Source organism: Hipposideros armiger, unplaced genomic scaffold (assembly GCF_001890085.2).
Source record: "Hipposideros armiger isolate ML-2016 unplaced genomic scaffold, ASM189008v1 scaffold_212, whole genome shotgun sequence".
Taxonomy (NCBI): domain Eukaryota; kingdom Metazoa; phylum Chordata; class Mammalia; order Chiroptera; family Hipposideridae; genus Hipposideros; species Hipposideros armiger.
In genome coordinates this window covers 1,976,784-1,992,666 of record NW_017731562.1, presented here as the reverse complement: position 1 = coordinate 1,992,666, position 15,883 = coordinate 1,976,784, and the positions used below count along the sequence as shown (strand labels likewise).

Here is a 15,883-nt window from a genome sequence, read left to right as displayed (position 1 = left end):
AGTCAGTTCTCCTTCCATCACCATATATTTGACCCCCTTTTCCCTCTTCTACTACTCCATAAAAGCATTGACTTTTAACAACAAAAAACAGACTTCTTTTTCTTGAAAAGCCTAATATTAATAACCTACATCTGCATTCCACTTCATTTATCTTTGTAATTCTTGCAGAGCGGCTCACCCCACCAAGTTTCACTAAAAAACTCTCAGAGACGGTAGAAGAGTCAGAAGGGAATTCTTTCAAACTTGAGGGCCGCATTGCCGGTTCCCAGCCAATAACCGTTTCTTGGTACAAGAATAACATAGAGTTACATCCAACTTCCAACTGTGAAATCACATTCAAGAACAACACCCTGCTGCTGCAAGTCAAGAAGGCAGGCCCGGGCGATGCTGGTTTGTACACGTGCAAATTGTCCAATGACGCAGGCTCTGCTCTGTGTACGTCTTCAGTTGTCATCAAAGGTGAGCTATCCTCACAGCCCCCAAGCTGTTGCAGTTTCCTTCACTGCCTGTATGAGATAACCATGTGCATTTCTTCTGATATGTGTGTTTCCTCTTCAACTCTGTTGACCACGTAAGTTATAACAGATATAAATCTACATTATTTAATTGGCCTGACATAATTCCATATATGTTTTCTTAAAATATGGATTATTTTTAATGTAATTACATGGCCCAGCAAAGTAGATGTCCTATCATAGATGGAGCAAAAAAACTTAGCTTGTAAATCGTATCCCCAAAGTCTCTCAGGCAGCTAGAAGACTAAGTTTACTTTGAAATTCATGTGGGACATATAAATTTTTATGAAGCACATGTGTTTTGATATATTCTTAGATTTTCATTATTGAATATTGTATTAGTTTTGCTAATTATATGTTATCTCACATTCTGGAACATTCCCTTTTCTAAGTATATTGCTAAATGATTATTGTTTGACATATATTGCCAAAGCTTTTAGCCTGTAAATGCATATTAATCCCAGATAACAGAGTCAATTTGCTTAAAAAGAAAAAAAGATGCATGGAATGATGTTGCATATCATTATGGAAGATGTATTTAAATACATAGTAACAGCTTGAGGCAAAGAAATAGACTATATTGTTTAAGGGCATCTTTTCTGTCTGATTCTCTGACCATAATGGCTTCACCCAGGTAATTACAATATAGGTTCGTCAAAATCATTTTACAAACTAACCTCCTAAAGCAGCTTGAAATTTATTACCAATGCTGGTGAATATAGTTCATCATTTCAGGGTGCACAGATAATACGTTAATATCACTCACAGGCTAATATCATTGAGCTGTCTAAAATTCGCATTTCATTACTCAATCGGACTTAAGGACATTTAGTTTTAAAACATGATTAGTAAAATGGAAAATATATGCTTGGCAGTGACTTATATTCATGATTTACATTCCTGATGCTTTTGCAATTGAGTAAATAATACTTTCTATAGACTTCTGAGGTTAATTTGTGTATAGAGTTAAAAAAAAGTGTAGCCCTCAGAAATTTTAATGGTCACAATCATGAATATTGCCTTGTTCTTCTTATATATAAGGTCTCAGAACAGCTGAATAAAATCATTACATAACACTGAGCTGTACATGGCCTTGCTATCATGTTACTTGTGTCTTCTTCATTGGTTTTTATTTGCACACTGAGTTTCAACTCCTAATTCCTTTGAGCAAGGATTGGATTGTAAATGCGACTGTAGCTGCATTTAATCGTTAAAGATGAACATCAGAGAACATCACATATTAAGATGTGGGCTCACGGATTACTCAAATGTTGGCTTTCTTCCCCAGAGGGTAGCAAGAATTGCTGCTCCAGACAAGCAGAATTCCCCAATAAGCCCTTAGATTTCAGAGTTCAGCGAAAATGCAGCTGTACCCAGGTTTGAAAGAATCAATAGTGTGCACCGGAGTTATAATAACTGCCAGTGCAATGTTTGCAGTGCTTAATGAGGACACAGATGCTTGGTGATTTATGGGTGGCATGGCATCTGTTCTTTGTTTGTTTTTAAATGTTTATCTTTTTTTTAAAAATCCAACAAATGTAACCATTGACTTCAGAAAGGCATCCACCAGGCACCGTGATTCAGTTCTGCTTCAGCAACGGGTGTTACCTGTTAGAGGCAAAACTTGTTTCTTTCTGGAATTTAATGCTTATTTGTCTTCATGTTCCTTTTATGTTCCTTGTGATTTTATGTTTAAAAATGCCTTTTAAATTCCAGAACCTAAGAAGCCACCTGTGTTTGATCAGCACCTTACGCCAGTCACAGTGAGTGAAGGCGAATTTGTACAGCTCAGCTGCCATGTGCAGGGTTCGGAGCCCATCAGGATCCAATGGTTGAAGACTGGCAGGGAAATAAAGTCATCGGACCGATGCAGCTTCAGCTTTAGTAATGGGACCGCTGTGCTGGAACTCAAGGATGTGACTAAAGCAGATTCGGGGGATTATGTGTGCAAAGCTTCAAATGTGGCTGGAAGTGACACTTCCAAATCAAAAGTGACTGTGAAAGGTACAGACACCTCAAAAGTATTATTCAGATTAAGCCAACAACTGCTCACATTTATTTATTTTTTACAATTTAAATCAGAATGAATTTAAAGTTTTAGAAACATCAGTTATCGCTCATTTGCAATTTATAGCCTCCTTATTATAACTGAAGTATGAGATAATTTAATGGAAATAATTTCAATATGAATTATCTGAAATTACCCCGTTTCCCCTCATATCTCTTGAACCTTTTTCACCATATACAAGAGGTTGTAACTAAGTGAGGTTCCAAATGATGCTGTAATAATGTGACAAAGGTAGCCTGATGTCATGGCCCAGGCGGACTACTGTATAATAAAGCCAAGTCTAGAAATACAAGATTTGATACTACTAATGTGATTCTAGTGCAATCTGCATGTGATAGCTACAACTAGTTATAAATGTGTATGATGACACTGCTTGATCTTCTGTAATCCACTCTCGTATACAGTTAGTCCCAGAATGCATGATATTTGTGACTATCCAAACTCCTAAAAGTTATTTTACAAAGAGAATTACTTATTACAGTCTTAAGGTAATTATGACAACAAAACATGTGAATGTGTTTTTTAGAGAAACCAGCTGCTGTCCCAGCAGCTAAGAAAGCAGCTGTAGACGGGAAACTCTTCTTCGTGTCAGAACCTCAGAGTATCAGGGTAGTAGAAAGTAAGTACTTCATGAAAAATACACCTTCATCGATCTTGTACATTTTACTACTGATTTAATGTTGGAAGAGCTGATTTCAGAAAATTAAGTTTTTCATTCATGTGTTTTCAATATTCCTTAGAAACCACTGCAACATTCATTGCAAAAGTTGGCGGTGATCCAATCCCCAACGTGAAATGGACAAAAGGGAAATGGAGACAACTGAACCAAGGAGGTCGCATTTTTATCCACCAGACAGGCGACGAAGCAAAGCTGGAGATTAAAGACACATCAAAAACCGATTCTGGGTTATACCGATGTGTCGCATTTAACAAACATGGTGAAATTGAAAGTAATGTTAACCTACAGGTGGACGAAAGGAAGAAACAAGAGAAAATTGAAGGAGATCTTAGAGCAATGCTGAAAAAGTAAGTTCAATAAAAAAACCATAGTTTTCCACTCACAAAAGAGATCTCTCAAGAGGCACGAACCATCCCTTCCAAGATTCAGATTGTGAAAGAACATAAGCACACAGACATTTTTAATAGAAACAGTTAAACAAATACACAATATTTGGGAGGAAGTTAGTGGCTCATTAAGATCAATTTCTGAATAATCATGAGAAAGTTTTGAGAATGAGGTGAATGTTTATTAAAATTTTAAACAAAGGAAATGGCCTGTATAGAAAACTGTGTTTATCTAGGTATAAGATTTTTGTTTCTATATATTATTTCTCATGCTCTGAATCATTTCCTAGATTAACTATTTTAACCATTTTTCATAATTACCAATAATTTCAACACCATTTATGTTTCGACATAATCACTGGATTATTAAATTAATCAAGATTTAATTTCCACACATCTTTTCCATGATATATGATATTTATCCCTTATTAATGCTTTCTATTGCTGTTATTATTTTTCCTTGTAATTCTTTCATTAGGCTCTTCATTTGTAAAGTTTACATAAATGTTTCTGCTATTTTTTCCTTTCTCAAACTCTTTATCAATTGGCCTTAATCCACTCCATCTCCAAATCCACACTTTTTATCGTTTCACAGTTAACATAGTAAAGTTAATATTTCTTGAATAAAGGACACAGAGCTGTTCCTGTGTGAGGGAAAAAACAACTTTTAATGACATTTATAATCTTTGAATGATGATAGACAATTCAAAATAAGTACAAGACCGATGATTAAGGTTTATTTCTTATTTCATTTAGGACTCCAGCATTAAAAAGAGGCTCTGGGGAAGAAGAGGAAATTGATATAATGGAACTTCTCAAAAATGTTGATCCTAAAGAATATGAAAAATATGCCCGCATGTACGGAATCACAGACTTCCGTGGTCTTCTTCAAGCATTTGAACTGCTAAAGCAAAGTCAACAAGAGGAGACACATAGATTGGTATGATCTTTTGTATCTAGCATCATCTTTAGAAATTCACATTTGAAACATCTAACATATGCCCTTTGAATTTCCAGAACCCTATAGTTGTGTGAGATTATTTAATATAACCTAAGCAGCATCAAGAATGGAAGCAGAACATAATTATGCATCCTCTAATTCAAATTTTATTTCATATGTAATGATCATCTTTTTTTTCTCCTCAGGAAATTGAGGAAGTAGAGAAGTCAGAGAAGGAAGAAAAGGAATTTGAAGAACTTGTATCATTTATTCAGCAAAGGCTGTCACAGACAGAGGTAAAATAAAATATGCTGATAATAAAGTGAACAAATTATTATTGGGAATTTTAAAGGAAGGAGTGACTAATGCATTTTAATTCTTTATTCTCATAGCCTGTCACTCTAATCAAGGACATTGAAAATCAGACCGTTTTGAAAGATAATGACGCTGAGTTTGAAATTGACATTAAGATTAATTATCCAGAAATCAAGCTTTCATGGTACAAAGGGACTGTAAAATTGGAACCCAGTGATAAATTTGAAATAAGCATTGATGGTGATCGACATATACTCAGAGTAAAAAACTGTCAACTTAAAGATCAGGGAAATTACAGATTGGTGTGTGGTCCACACATTGCTAGTGCCAAATTAACTGTAATTGGTAAGTGAAAAAAGTTTTATATTAAAAAAAACCCAAAACCTTGTGAGATTAACTTACTGTTGAGCAAACCTGCATGTGATGTTGAACAAAACGTGTGTTGTGTCATTCCAACAGAGCCTGCTTGGGAGAGGCATCTACAGGACGTTACTTTGAAAGAAGGCCAGACTTGCACCATGACTTGCCAGTTTTCTGTGCCAAATGTAAAATCTGAATGGTTCAGAAATGGAAGAATCCTTAAACCCCAAGGTAGACATAAAATGGAAGTGGAACACAAAGTCCATAAACTGACCATTGCTGATGTCCGAGCAGAAGACCAAGGACAATACACCTGCAAACACAAAGACCTAGAGACTTCAGCAGAGCTCCAGATTGAAGGTGGGTGAAAGATTGTGGATGGATTTATTACAGCATAAGTCAATGGCAAAGGGTGTGCAGGACCCTTGCAACTCTGCCATCAAACATACCCCAGAGTGCTTGTGTGTTCTCATTTCCCAACACACATATTCATGGCATTTGCTCACATCTCAAAATTTATACGTCAAAAGGGAAATGTTCACATAAGTGTCAATTCTCTTGCACAGTTCTTTTTGACCAGAAGCAGATTTCAGCCTAACTAAGACATGACTTTCTAACAGTTATTTCTGTTAAATTCCATCATTCTTCTAAATTCAATAATTCTTTACAATTCTACTAAATTTCACAATGCTCACATCTATGATTCTGATTCCTAGAAAGAAATCTTGGAAAGGACTAGATAGCATGGCTATAGATCTAGAAGATCTAAGCTAGGAGTTAATATTTTGTTTATAGGAATTAATTTGACTCTATCTGTATGAAACTTTATAAATAAAATTAACAAAATATGTGATGTAGGATTATCAGCTATTTTTCAAAAATAATTATTTTATATGAGGATCCTATTTTAACCTTCTGAACCTTTGAAATAAAGTGAAATCTTGAGACTTAGGAGCAAAAATATTTATTTCTTAATTCTTTGATTGTTTGAACTATCTGATGGCACCCTTAGACTGCATTAAGTAACATTTTAGCTATAATGATAATATCTACTTCCAGTTTTCAGTGCCCATTTGTAGTTGTTGAAGTACAACTATGTGACTTCTTATATATAATAAGCATTTCAACTTCTCTGATTTGCTTTACAGTGGATACCAATGACTAGTTATATTTTAAAGTTCAAAAATGTTAAACAGTTAAAGGATCCAGGTGGAACCACTTATCATTTTTTAAATAATGCATATTTTTATATGATCCTTCCAAAAAATAAAAGCTCACCAAGGTACATATGATATCTAAGATGTCCATGATACTATTATACGTTGATTCTGGACTTCCTGATGAATGTTTGCAGGAGTCCCCTCCCCTCCAGCCCATTCCCCTTTAGACACCCCTACCACACTCATTGGGTTAACCCCTTCGTGCATGCCCACGGGTGCTTATAAAGCAGGTTTCAGAACTCTTGGAAATGAATCTTCTGAAATTTAGAACTGCTGGTTTCCTATTGAGTTTGAAATGATTACACGGGAAAAGGTATACATGTCAAATAATAACTAATTCTAGATCCTGAATAGCAAAATTATTTTACAGAGGAAAGAAAGAATTTCAAAGGGGAATAAATTATAGAATAAAATTAAGTTTATGTTCCCTTTGTTTTGAACCTCCCATTTCATTAACATCTTCAAAATTTAATTTGGTTTTTGGGTTAGAAGCACCTGTGACTATTGCCTTCATGTAAATATTTTAAGGACTTTCAGGGACTTCTTTATGCTTTTCTACATTGATCCTGTAGGAATACATTTAAGTGTTGGGATAATTTTTTGTTACTGGTGCAAAGAAGTGCATTTTCTCCTTGTTTCATATTTTCAGCATTTTTCTGCTATTTTCCAATTGGATAAAAAGATGGAGACTAAATATCTGAGGGGAAAGCACAGTGAAATTCCTTCCGATACAGTCTAACTTTGAACTCTCTTTGTCCTTAAACAGCTGAGCCAATTCAATTCACCAAGCGCATACAGAACATTGTGGTGAGCGAGCATCAATCTGCCACCTTCGAGTGTGAAGTGTCCTTTGATGATGCCATTGTAACATGGTACAAAGGACCAACAGAACTGACTGAGAGCCAGAAATACAACTTTAGAAATGATGGCCGCTGCCATTATATGACCATCCACAACGTGACCCCGGATGATGAAGGTAATGTAGTTAAGAGTGTCCCTGTGAATATATATAATTTAAAACTTGTCTGTTTTATATATTCCTACCCTAGTAATCCTAAAGAGAATGCTTTTTTAGGAAAGAGACGTATAAATCAATACATATTATATTGAAATAAAGAAGTGCTATTTACAAACATCAGAAAACAAATGTTGGATGATTATTTTCCTTAGGTGTCTATTCAGTAATTGCTCGCCTGGAGCCAAGAGGAGAAGCGAGAAGCACAGCAGAGCTGTACTTAACAACTAAAGGTGAGAAAATACCATATTAAAACCACATTGCAGTCGGAAACAAAATAGCCTGCCGACACAATTCTAAATTCAAAAATGTTATTTTTTTCTTTTCCTTTGCAGAAATCAAATTTGAGATGAAGCCTCCTGGTAAGTTGAAAAAAAAAATCAATCCTTGCTTACAATACATTCAGTATAATTATGTAAATGATAGAAGCCAAACTAAAATGTCTAAAAATATTATCTCATTATTTCAGTAAAATTATTTTTAGGAATAATAATACAAATGTTAGGCTTTGTGAGTGTGGGAAATTAGAGATAATAAAGTCTCATTCGACTGATATCTAAAATCATGCCAAACGGTGTGGCGATAGAACAAAAATTTTCACAGGGAGTAAATTTGCCTGTATGATTGCATATGTAACTTGCCTGTGTGGTCTGTGTCTATATGTTAAATTCTGCTCTTGGAAATGCCTGCCAATCAGACACATCTTAGTTGTCTAATAAATACCTCTTTTCAGTCCCTCTATGCTTATCATTAAATGCCCCTTTTCAGATATTCCTGACTCCAGAGTTCCAATCCCGACCATGCCTATCAGAGCAGTGCCACCAGAAGGTAAGCTCCAGCACCAAAACACGTGGACTTGGAGCAACAGGATTCTACCACTAGGAAGTTCTCAATGCCCAGCCATAGCAGAGAGCCAGAACAGCTAGCTCCTTTCTTGTATTCTTCACTGTGTAATTAAAAATCAAAGCAAAAGAGTAGTGACAATTATAAATATATGCTATTTTTTATTTTCTCTGATTGATGACTGGTACTATAACTCCTTTGAAGGACTGAAAGAAATTCATGAGACTTTTTGCTACACACAAAATGGGAAACCAAGCCACATAACTGATTATGGCCTCTGTTTTTTTTTTTTTTTCAGAAATCCCTCCTACAGTTGCTCCTCCTATCCCTGTGTTGCTCCCATCACCTGAAGAAAAGAAACCACCAGCAAAACGCATTGAAGGTATTATATGTTATCTACCTAAATGTCAAAATATAGAATTTAACTATTGCAGACCTGGAAATGTTTAATGCAACATGTTGGCCCTCTAATTGTCAACAAGTTGAATTGTCTTTCAAAATGTAAATTATTTGCTTTAAGTATTAACTAGGTAAAGACATAAGACATGAGCCTACAAGTCTGAACATCATCAGACAGGCCAAATATGATTCTTAATATTCAAATATTTTAATGGAATAATTTAAACATTAATGGCATACTGATTTCATGTATTATGTTTTTCTACTGCCCATAACCATGAAATAATACAATCGATTTCTAGTGAAGCCTATGGAAATAAACATATTAGCGTATAGGTCAAGTTGAAAATTATAGTTTGTGTTGTTTTCTGAATCACAATGTTAAATGCTCTTTAAATTTACTATTTTGCTACAAAAATAGGATTTAGAATATCTTTGATACATTTGACCTTTTTTTTTTTTTAAAGTTAAGGAATGAACTTGCCAATAAGGAGTTCTTGAGTGTGCCAGGGACTTGCCCCTCTCAAATATTTCAATGGATAAATTGTAATAATAGTGCTCCAAAACTGCTGGACTAAATCAGTCAACAGACTGCATGGGACTTTCTAGAGTTCTGGGGAGTTCTGAATTGCTGTCAGAATTCTCCCAGCATCATCAGGAAAAGTTCTTCATGTCCAAGTCACATGTTTCTGTAGCCACGCCACCACAACTGGAGTAGTTTTCAGGATTTGACATGCTAGTCCCGTAATATTCACTACAATTGGTGTCAAAAGCTTGAGCTATTTTTCAGCCAGCTTCAAGAGAAATTCAGTTAAAAACAAACAAAAAAACTTTCAGTTTTGTGAATAATACAATCTCAATAACAAAGAAAAGCATTTTTATAATTTATGTGAACCTAGTTAAATATATTTCATCTACTTCTGATAGCAGAAACAAAAATAAAAAATCATAAATAAGATTTCCATTTATGTTTATTGTCACAAATAATCATTTATCTGAATGAATGATTTATTCTTTGAGTGTTACTGTCAACATGGCTCTGTTTGAGTACCTACTGGGAAATTGAGACATTAAGTCATATTTTAAAAATTGAAAACAGTGTTATTTATTCATGAATACTAGGAACCATAATCAAGTTATGATTTGATTATGATAAAGCTATAATATAAGCTTTATCATGATCATAAGGCCATGATCAAGCTATAATATAAGATCAGTAACAACAAAAGAAAACTTCCACAGTATATTACAGATAGAACTTTAGTTTTACTAACTCACATGTTATTATTCTTCCTGACAAATTTAAAGTGTTCTTACCTAAGTGAAATAAAAATGAAAATGTGTACTTTATCCATTTATGATACCACTTAGGTTCTTTCTCGATGTTTTGAAAAATTTTAACTCTAAGCAGGCATAAAATCAGTGAAGATGTAAGATCACCCTACATATTCTATCTCCCTCCAAAAATATTTTTTTCATTCTAGTCCAAGATCTTTCTGAAATAGGTATCTTGCAATATAAAGCACAGAGGCTATTGTTACCATCAAAATATGAAAATATATCTCAACAAACCTCCTAGTTTCCTAAAAACATTTTGGTTATTTATATCTGACATCATATTTTTTAGTGACCAAAAAAGCTGTGAAGAAAGATACCAAAAAAGTTGTCGCAAAGCCCAAAGAAGAGGCACCACCACCTAAAGGTATTATAATGAATTAATCAAAACTTGGTCTTACTGCTTTTCTCTTGGTTAAAAATTTTAAATCCCAAGTAGTGGAAAGTACAGGAGGATAAGAGTTTGAACACAGAAAATGGTACCTACTCCTTCACTTACTGTCACCCTGTTCCTTGACACAGTCCTCACTTTGTCTTTCTCAGCCCTGTTCTCCAGTGCCTGTGTTTGTCCATGGTACCCAGTGGCAACCAGACAATTCTTGTTATCTCTGGGTGGTGATTTAAAGAAGGCACTGCCCTGTAGTCCAACGGATGGTCTTGATCAAGTCACACCAATAAAAAGACTGATGCTAATTTCAGGTGGTTGCTGCAGCCCAACTCAGCATCCTTTCTGGCTCCCCTGAGTAAATGCTAATATGTGCAGAAAAAAAAAATAATATTTGGAGGAAGATCACTTTCATTACTTGAATTTTTTTTATATCATGGAATGTTTTTAGGAAATAGATAGGGAAACTAAATGTAAGCAAATAGGCAAATTTATTTACCCATTTGACTAAGATTAAATACAACAACCTCCTAAAAGAAGGAGAATCCAGGAGCAAAGGTCACCGTTCACTGAGACTTTCTTCTGAGTGGTAATTTGTGAAATGTTACAGAATAAAATGAAGTTCAAAAAGCATAAACTTTAAAAAGTTCCTGAACTTTGCAGTTAATCAATGAAAAAACTAAGCATGCATTATTTTTTAGCATTAGACATACTGAATATTCTCATGTTTTATTTTCATTTAAATGATGTTTAATCTACATAAACTAGAATAAAACTTCAGATTTCCTGCATTTTCATTAATTGCACAGCATTTCTGATGAGCTAAATTTAGAAATTATGAAAACATTTGGTATATTAGTAATGGTCACAGGATTAGTGAACCTTGAAAAATGCATAATCTAAAAATTCACATGTATTTTATATTTTTTAAGCCCCAGAGGCTGTCAAGAAGCCCCCACCTCCTACTGCCTTAATTCCAGCAAAAGGTAAATAAAAACAAATTATTAAATATTTTTATTCTATTTACTCCAGAGATTTGCATCTCTGCTATGTATTCATATTTTTACATAGGAGGCTTTTAGCTTCTTGTAAAATTATAGAATCTCCTCTGCTGTATTAAAAAGAGCATTAGAAATGATGGCTACTTCATACTTCTCCAATCCCAGGAAAGGACTCGCAGGAAGATGTTTATGTAGCCTGAGTGCAATGGACACAGGGAAAGAAGTGGTGAGGGCTAAAGAGGGGAGGGGCGTCATGTCTGATTGTTTCAATTGTAGCTAACAATGTTCAGGATCGTATAAGTAATGTTAGCCTTAAAGATTTTTTAAAAATTATATAAAAGCAACTAACTTATTTGGTTATGTAATTTTAAACATTATCTTTATTAAACTGGCTAAAGAGTCATATTTGATCGTCAAAATGTAGCTTTAAAATAAGAAATGTTTTTGAAAGAATAGTTAGAAATTTAAGTAAAGGTTAACTGCAGCAACGTTAAATATAAATTCCATAAAATGATTAAATATTAAAATATTCCATGGGAAGAAACTAAGAGTTTTGCAAACTGGAGCCCCCATAAAACAATGGAACATAGGTCATCTGATAATATTTACTGAATGCCATTTTGTGCACACTAGAAAAATCCTCAAATTAAGAGTGTATCTTGATAGTCTGATAGTGTTCCATGGTTAACCAAAATTTAAATGAAGCCAACACAAAGAAAACATAAATCATCAATATAATACTGATATAATACTTGCCTTTCATTTAACAAAGTAACTGTATGGATACAATTAATATGCTAATATTGTCATTCATTTATTTATTTTAGCTCCTGAAATTGTTGATGTATCCTCCAAAGCTGAAGAAGTGAAAATCACGACCATAACTAGAAAGAAAGAGGTTCAGAAACAAAAAGAAACTGTGTATGAGAAAAAGGAAGCAGTCTATGAGGAGAAGAAAGTCTACATAGAACCTTGGGAAGAACCTTATGACGAACTAGAAGTAGAGCCATATACGGAGCCATTTGAAGAACCTTATTATGAAGAACCTGATGAAGACTATGAAGAGACCAAAGTAGAAGCTAAAAAGGAAGTTCATGAGGAATGGGAAGAAGATTTTGAAGAGGGGCAAGAATACTATGAAAGGGAAGAAGGTTATGATGAAGGGGAGGAAGAGTGGGAGGAAACTTACAGAGAAAGAGAAGTAATTCAAGTTCAAAAAGAGGTTTATGAAGGTATGTATTAACTGGGTGATCCTTTTTCTCTTTTCATCATTTTTGCTCAGTTTATTCATGCTTTCCATGTCATTAACCTGATTTGCAACAGATATAGAGAAAACAATCATTTCCGTTGTTTCTAAGGTTAGAAATCTTTAGAAGCAATCTTTAAAAGAGTCGCTTTCTTCAGCTACTTTCATGCTTTGACATTGTAAGTTGTATCATTTAGTGCTACTACTATGACTAAATTCCAAGCACTATTTTCTAAAGCAGAAGTTCAAGTTTTACTTTCAGGGCCTTCCTGCATCTCTGCTTGATCCTGATTCTAAATCCAGCATGAGGGATCATGTTAGCAATAAAGATCCCAAATACAATACTGTACACATTATGTTATTCTTAACATTTCATTTACAATTTATACAACCTATTAGAACTTACCTATTTAAGCGCCCTTTCTTATTCCTGTGTTTTCACTAAAGAATCGCATGAGAGAAAAATTCCAGCAAAGGTACCTGAAGAGAAAAAAGCACCACCTCTTAAAGGTATGTAATTGGAATGATTTAAGTAGATGAGAGCATCAACATCATTATCATGGCTTGTTGGCAAAGATGTACAAAATCACCTGCTCAATCCAATAGGCACAACTTCTTCTCTAAGCTTTGCTGTGTTAATGAATTCTTTCTTAGAATATCTATCTAATGCATTTAATGCAAAAATTGAAAAGATGATAAAAAGATTGTTATGGTAAATATAAAATAAAATACATAACCAAAATACTTGAAGTACAGAAATTAACTTAAAGTTCAGAGTACCAAACCTGTCTCTCTCTAAAAATAGTTACACACACACATATATATACATATATATTTATGTATACATATATATATATATATATATAGAGAGAGAGAGAGAGAGAGAGAGAGAGAGAGAGAGAGACTAGTTTAATAGAAATTCTAAAACTGCTGCAATTTCTTTAAAATACTTGCAGTTGTAAAGAAGCCAGTAGTCGAAAAAATCGAAAAGACTTCTCGAAGAATGGAGGAAGAAAAAGTTCAAGTCACCAAAGGTATTATCGTTTAAAACATTTCTAGTACCATGTACACAAATGATCTGTTTACTAACATATATTCACGTTAGTTATTTATATAGTCGTCTAAACTAAGGTATTTTAAATTTTTGTGCAAAGCAGTATTCGTCACAATACAAATATATTTGTACATATTTTTTAAGTACCCGAAGTTTCCAAGAAGATTGTTCCACAAAAACCTTCTCGGACTCCAGTGCAGGAAGAAGTTGTTGAAGTGAAAGGTATACATCTTTGTCTTTCAACTACAGGTTTTAATCACTTTTTAATGTATATGGCTATGTGTACATATATTACTAAACAATTCACAAATCTGGACCACCAAAGTGAAGACAGTCTTATATAATACACATTTTATGTTGAGTTGCACATATGCATAATTTAAATAAATAATAACATTCTATAGCTTTGTTTCTAGTTTTGCTGTAAAATTATAGTTTTTTTTTAATTTAAGGAAGGTTTTATGTTTAATGAGTAATCTTCTAACTTTACTATGCAATGGATCCCATTGCATAGAATATTCCCCATCCTCTCATTTATATCAATAGACTCTAACAGATTTGGAAAAGCACCACATTACATGTGAAGAAGTTGTGTCTATTTGATTCCCATTTAATAACGTTTAATAAAGTCTGTATGGGTGTTTGTCCCTATAAATCAAAACATGATTTGTTTTCTTGTAAATACTGAATTTGTTCTCAGGCTATCATATTAACCCACTCATTCTGTGTCTAAAGACTTAAATATAATGTGTGATTTATGTATTCAATCTGATGTCTTGTCCTAGAAAAAGAAATACTAATGTGAAATACTCTCTTTAAAGTACCAGCTGTGCATACAAAGAAGATGGTTATTTCAGAAGAAAAGGTGTTCTTTGCTTCTCACACAGAGGAGGAGGTGTCAGTCACAGGTATAAAGCAGATTTGAATGTGGGGGCTCAAATAGAAGGGCTTTCCGTGGATCTTTACCCCTCTTCTTCTTATCTACTTTGTGATTATGTAGGCATCTCTGTCTCCTTGTAATTCTTTGTCATCTTTCATTTCACATTTGTGTCTGTTTTAATTTATATTTCAATATTCTTTGTAAATTACAACTATCATTCACAGTATGGCATTCTTATAATTAAAATTGTACATTTTTTCAAGTTCCTGAGGTAAAAAAGAAAACTGTTACTGAAGAGAAAATTCATGTTGCTGTTTCCAAAAAGACTGAGCCTCCACCTAAAGGTATTAATGATTCATTCTAAGTTTAAAATCTTTTTAAAAGTTCCATCGTAAACATCTGAATATGATAACATTAAATAATAGATTTAGCCACACAATCAGTAGACTTATAGCCACTATGTTCAAAGGATATCATAGGGGGATAGGAAGACCATGAGAAGGGTACAGGAAAGAGGAATGAAAGTTACTGGAGGCTGTTGACTGCTTCAGAGAGCTTACAATCTACTGACCAGCTATATTTGGAAATAGAAATACAATGTTCTGGGGTCAGCTCATACCTACTCACCAGAACTGATGGTTAAATTTTCAGAAATTTTGCTACCCAGTGTTTAACACTTCCATGATTAAAAGTTAAATTATGTAGACTCACAATTAAATAAATTATATTAAAAACTATGGTAATAAATACTCAAAACTCATTGCTTCCTATTTTACTGCCCTTGACTATTATCTATACTTCTGAGGTTGTTTATGTTGATTGAATTTGTGTGGTGGAAAGACTAGATAATAGTGTGCTACTTAACTGTTCATCTCTTCCCAACTCTGTGACAATGACGTCATGGCTGGTAGCCAAGGTGGGAGTATTTAACACCACCACGGAAATCAGAATTCAGAAATTGGCAGTGGCAACAAATTAGGGCTCCCCACACCCCCACCAGCTCCAGTCAAATTATTAAACATTTAAAATACTACTGACAATATTTAAGATAATTAATGCAGTTGTTCTAATGCAGCTGTTTTATAAAAATTAATTTACTAAAACTGGTGTCTGAGGAACAGGCACTTGTACCTGAGGAAAGGGTGCCCCGACCTCTTCCTAGGGAAGTGGAGGGGCCTGTAGTTAAAGGTGAATAAGTCACAACATTTTCTGGTTAGCCATTTGTCTATCTCTCTTTACCCT

The 15,883-nt window shown here is 34.1% G+C and overlaps 1 protein-coding gene across 1 annotated transcript in view; it reads left to right on the top strand.

Annotated features, from left to right (window-relative positions):
* The window catches only part of TTN (titin), a 271,989-nt gene that overhangs the window by 99,594 nt on the left and 156,512 nt on the right, over nucleotides 1–15,883 (top strand). The window contains exons 97-117 of the mRNA XM_019654015.1: nucleotides 169–459; nucleotides 2,232–2,519; nucleotides 3,110–3,202; nucleotides 3,324–3,609; nucleotides 4,405–4,588; nucleotides 4,795–4,884; nucleotides 4,981–5,248; nucleotides 5,363–5,623; nucleotides 7,250–7,459; nucleotides 7,654–7,731; nucleotides 7,834–7,860; nucleotides 8,267–8,326; nucleotides 8,640–8,723; nucleotides 10,368–10,442; nucleotides 11,393–11,446; nucleotides 12,289–12,693; nucleotides 13,155–13,217; nucleotides 13,664–13,741; nucleotides 13,906–13,983; nucleotides 14,583–14,669; nucleotides 14,905–14,985. Coding sequence (XP_019509560.1) covers nucleotides 169–459; nucleotides 2,232–2,519; nucleotides 3,110–3,202; nucleotides 3,324–3,609; nucleotides 4,405–4,588; nucleotides 4,795–4,884; nucleotides 4,981–5,248; nucleotides 5,363–5,623; nucleotides 7,250–7,459; nucleotides 7,654–7,731; nucleotides 7,834–7,860; nucleotides 8,267–8,326; nucleotides 8,640–8,723; nucleotides 10,368–10,442; nucleotides 11,393–11,446; nucleotides 12,289–12,693; nucleotides 13,155–13,217; nucleotides 13,664–13,741; nucleotides 13,906–13,983; nucleotides 14,583–14,669; nucleotides 14,905–14,985 — 3,141 coding nt within the window. The remainder of the gene's footprint in view (nucleotides 1–168; nucleotides 460–2,231; nucleotides 2,520–3,109; nucleotides 3,203–3,323; nucleotides 3,610–4,404; nucleotides 4,589–4,794; nucleotides 4,885–4,980; nucleotides 5,249–5,362; nucleotides 5,624–7,249; nucleotides 7,460–7,653; nucleotides 7,732–7,833; nucleotides 7,861–8,266; nucleotides 8,327–8,639; nucleotides 8,724–10,367; nucleotides 10,443–11,392; nucleotides 11,447–12,288; nucleotides 12,694–13,154; nucleotides 13,218–13,663; nucleotides 13,742–13,905; nucleotides 13,984–14,582; nucleotides 14,670–14,904; nucleotides 14,986–15,883) is intronic.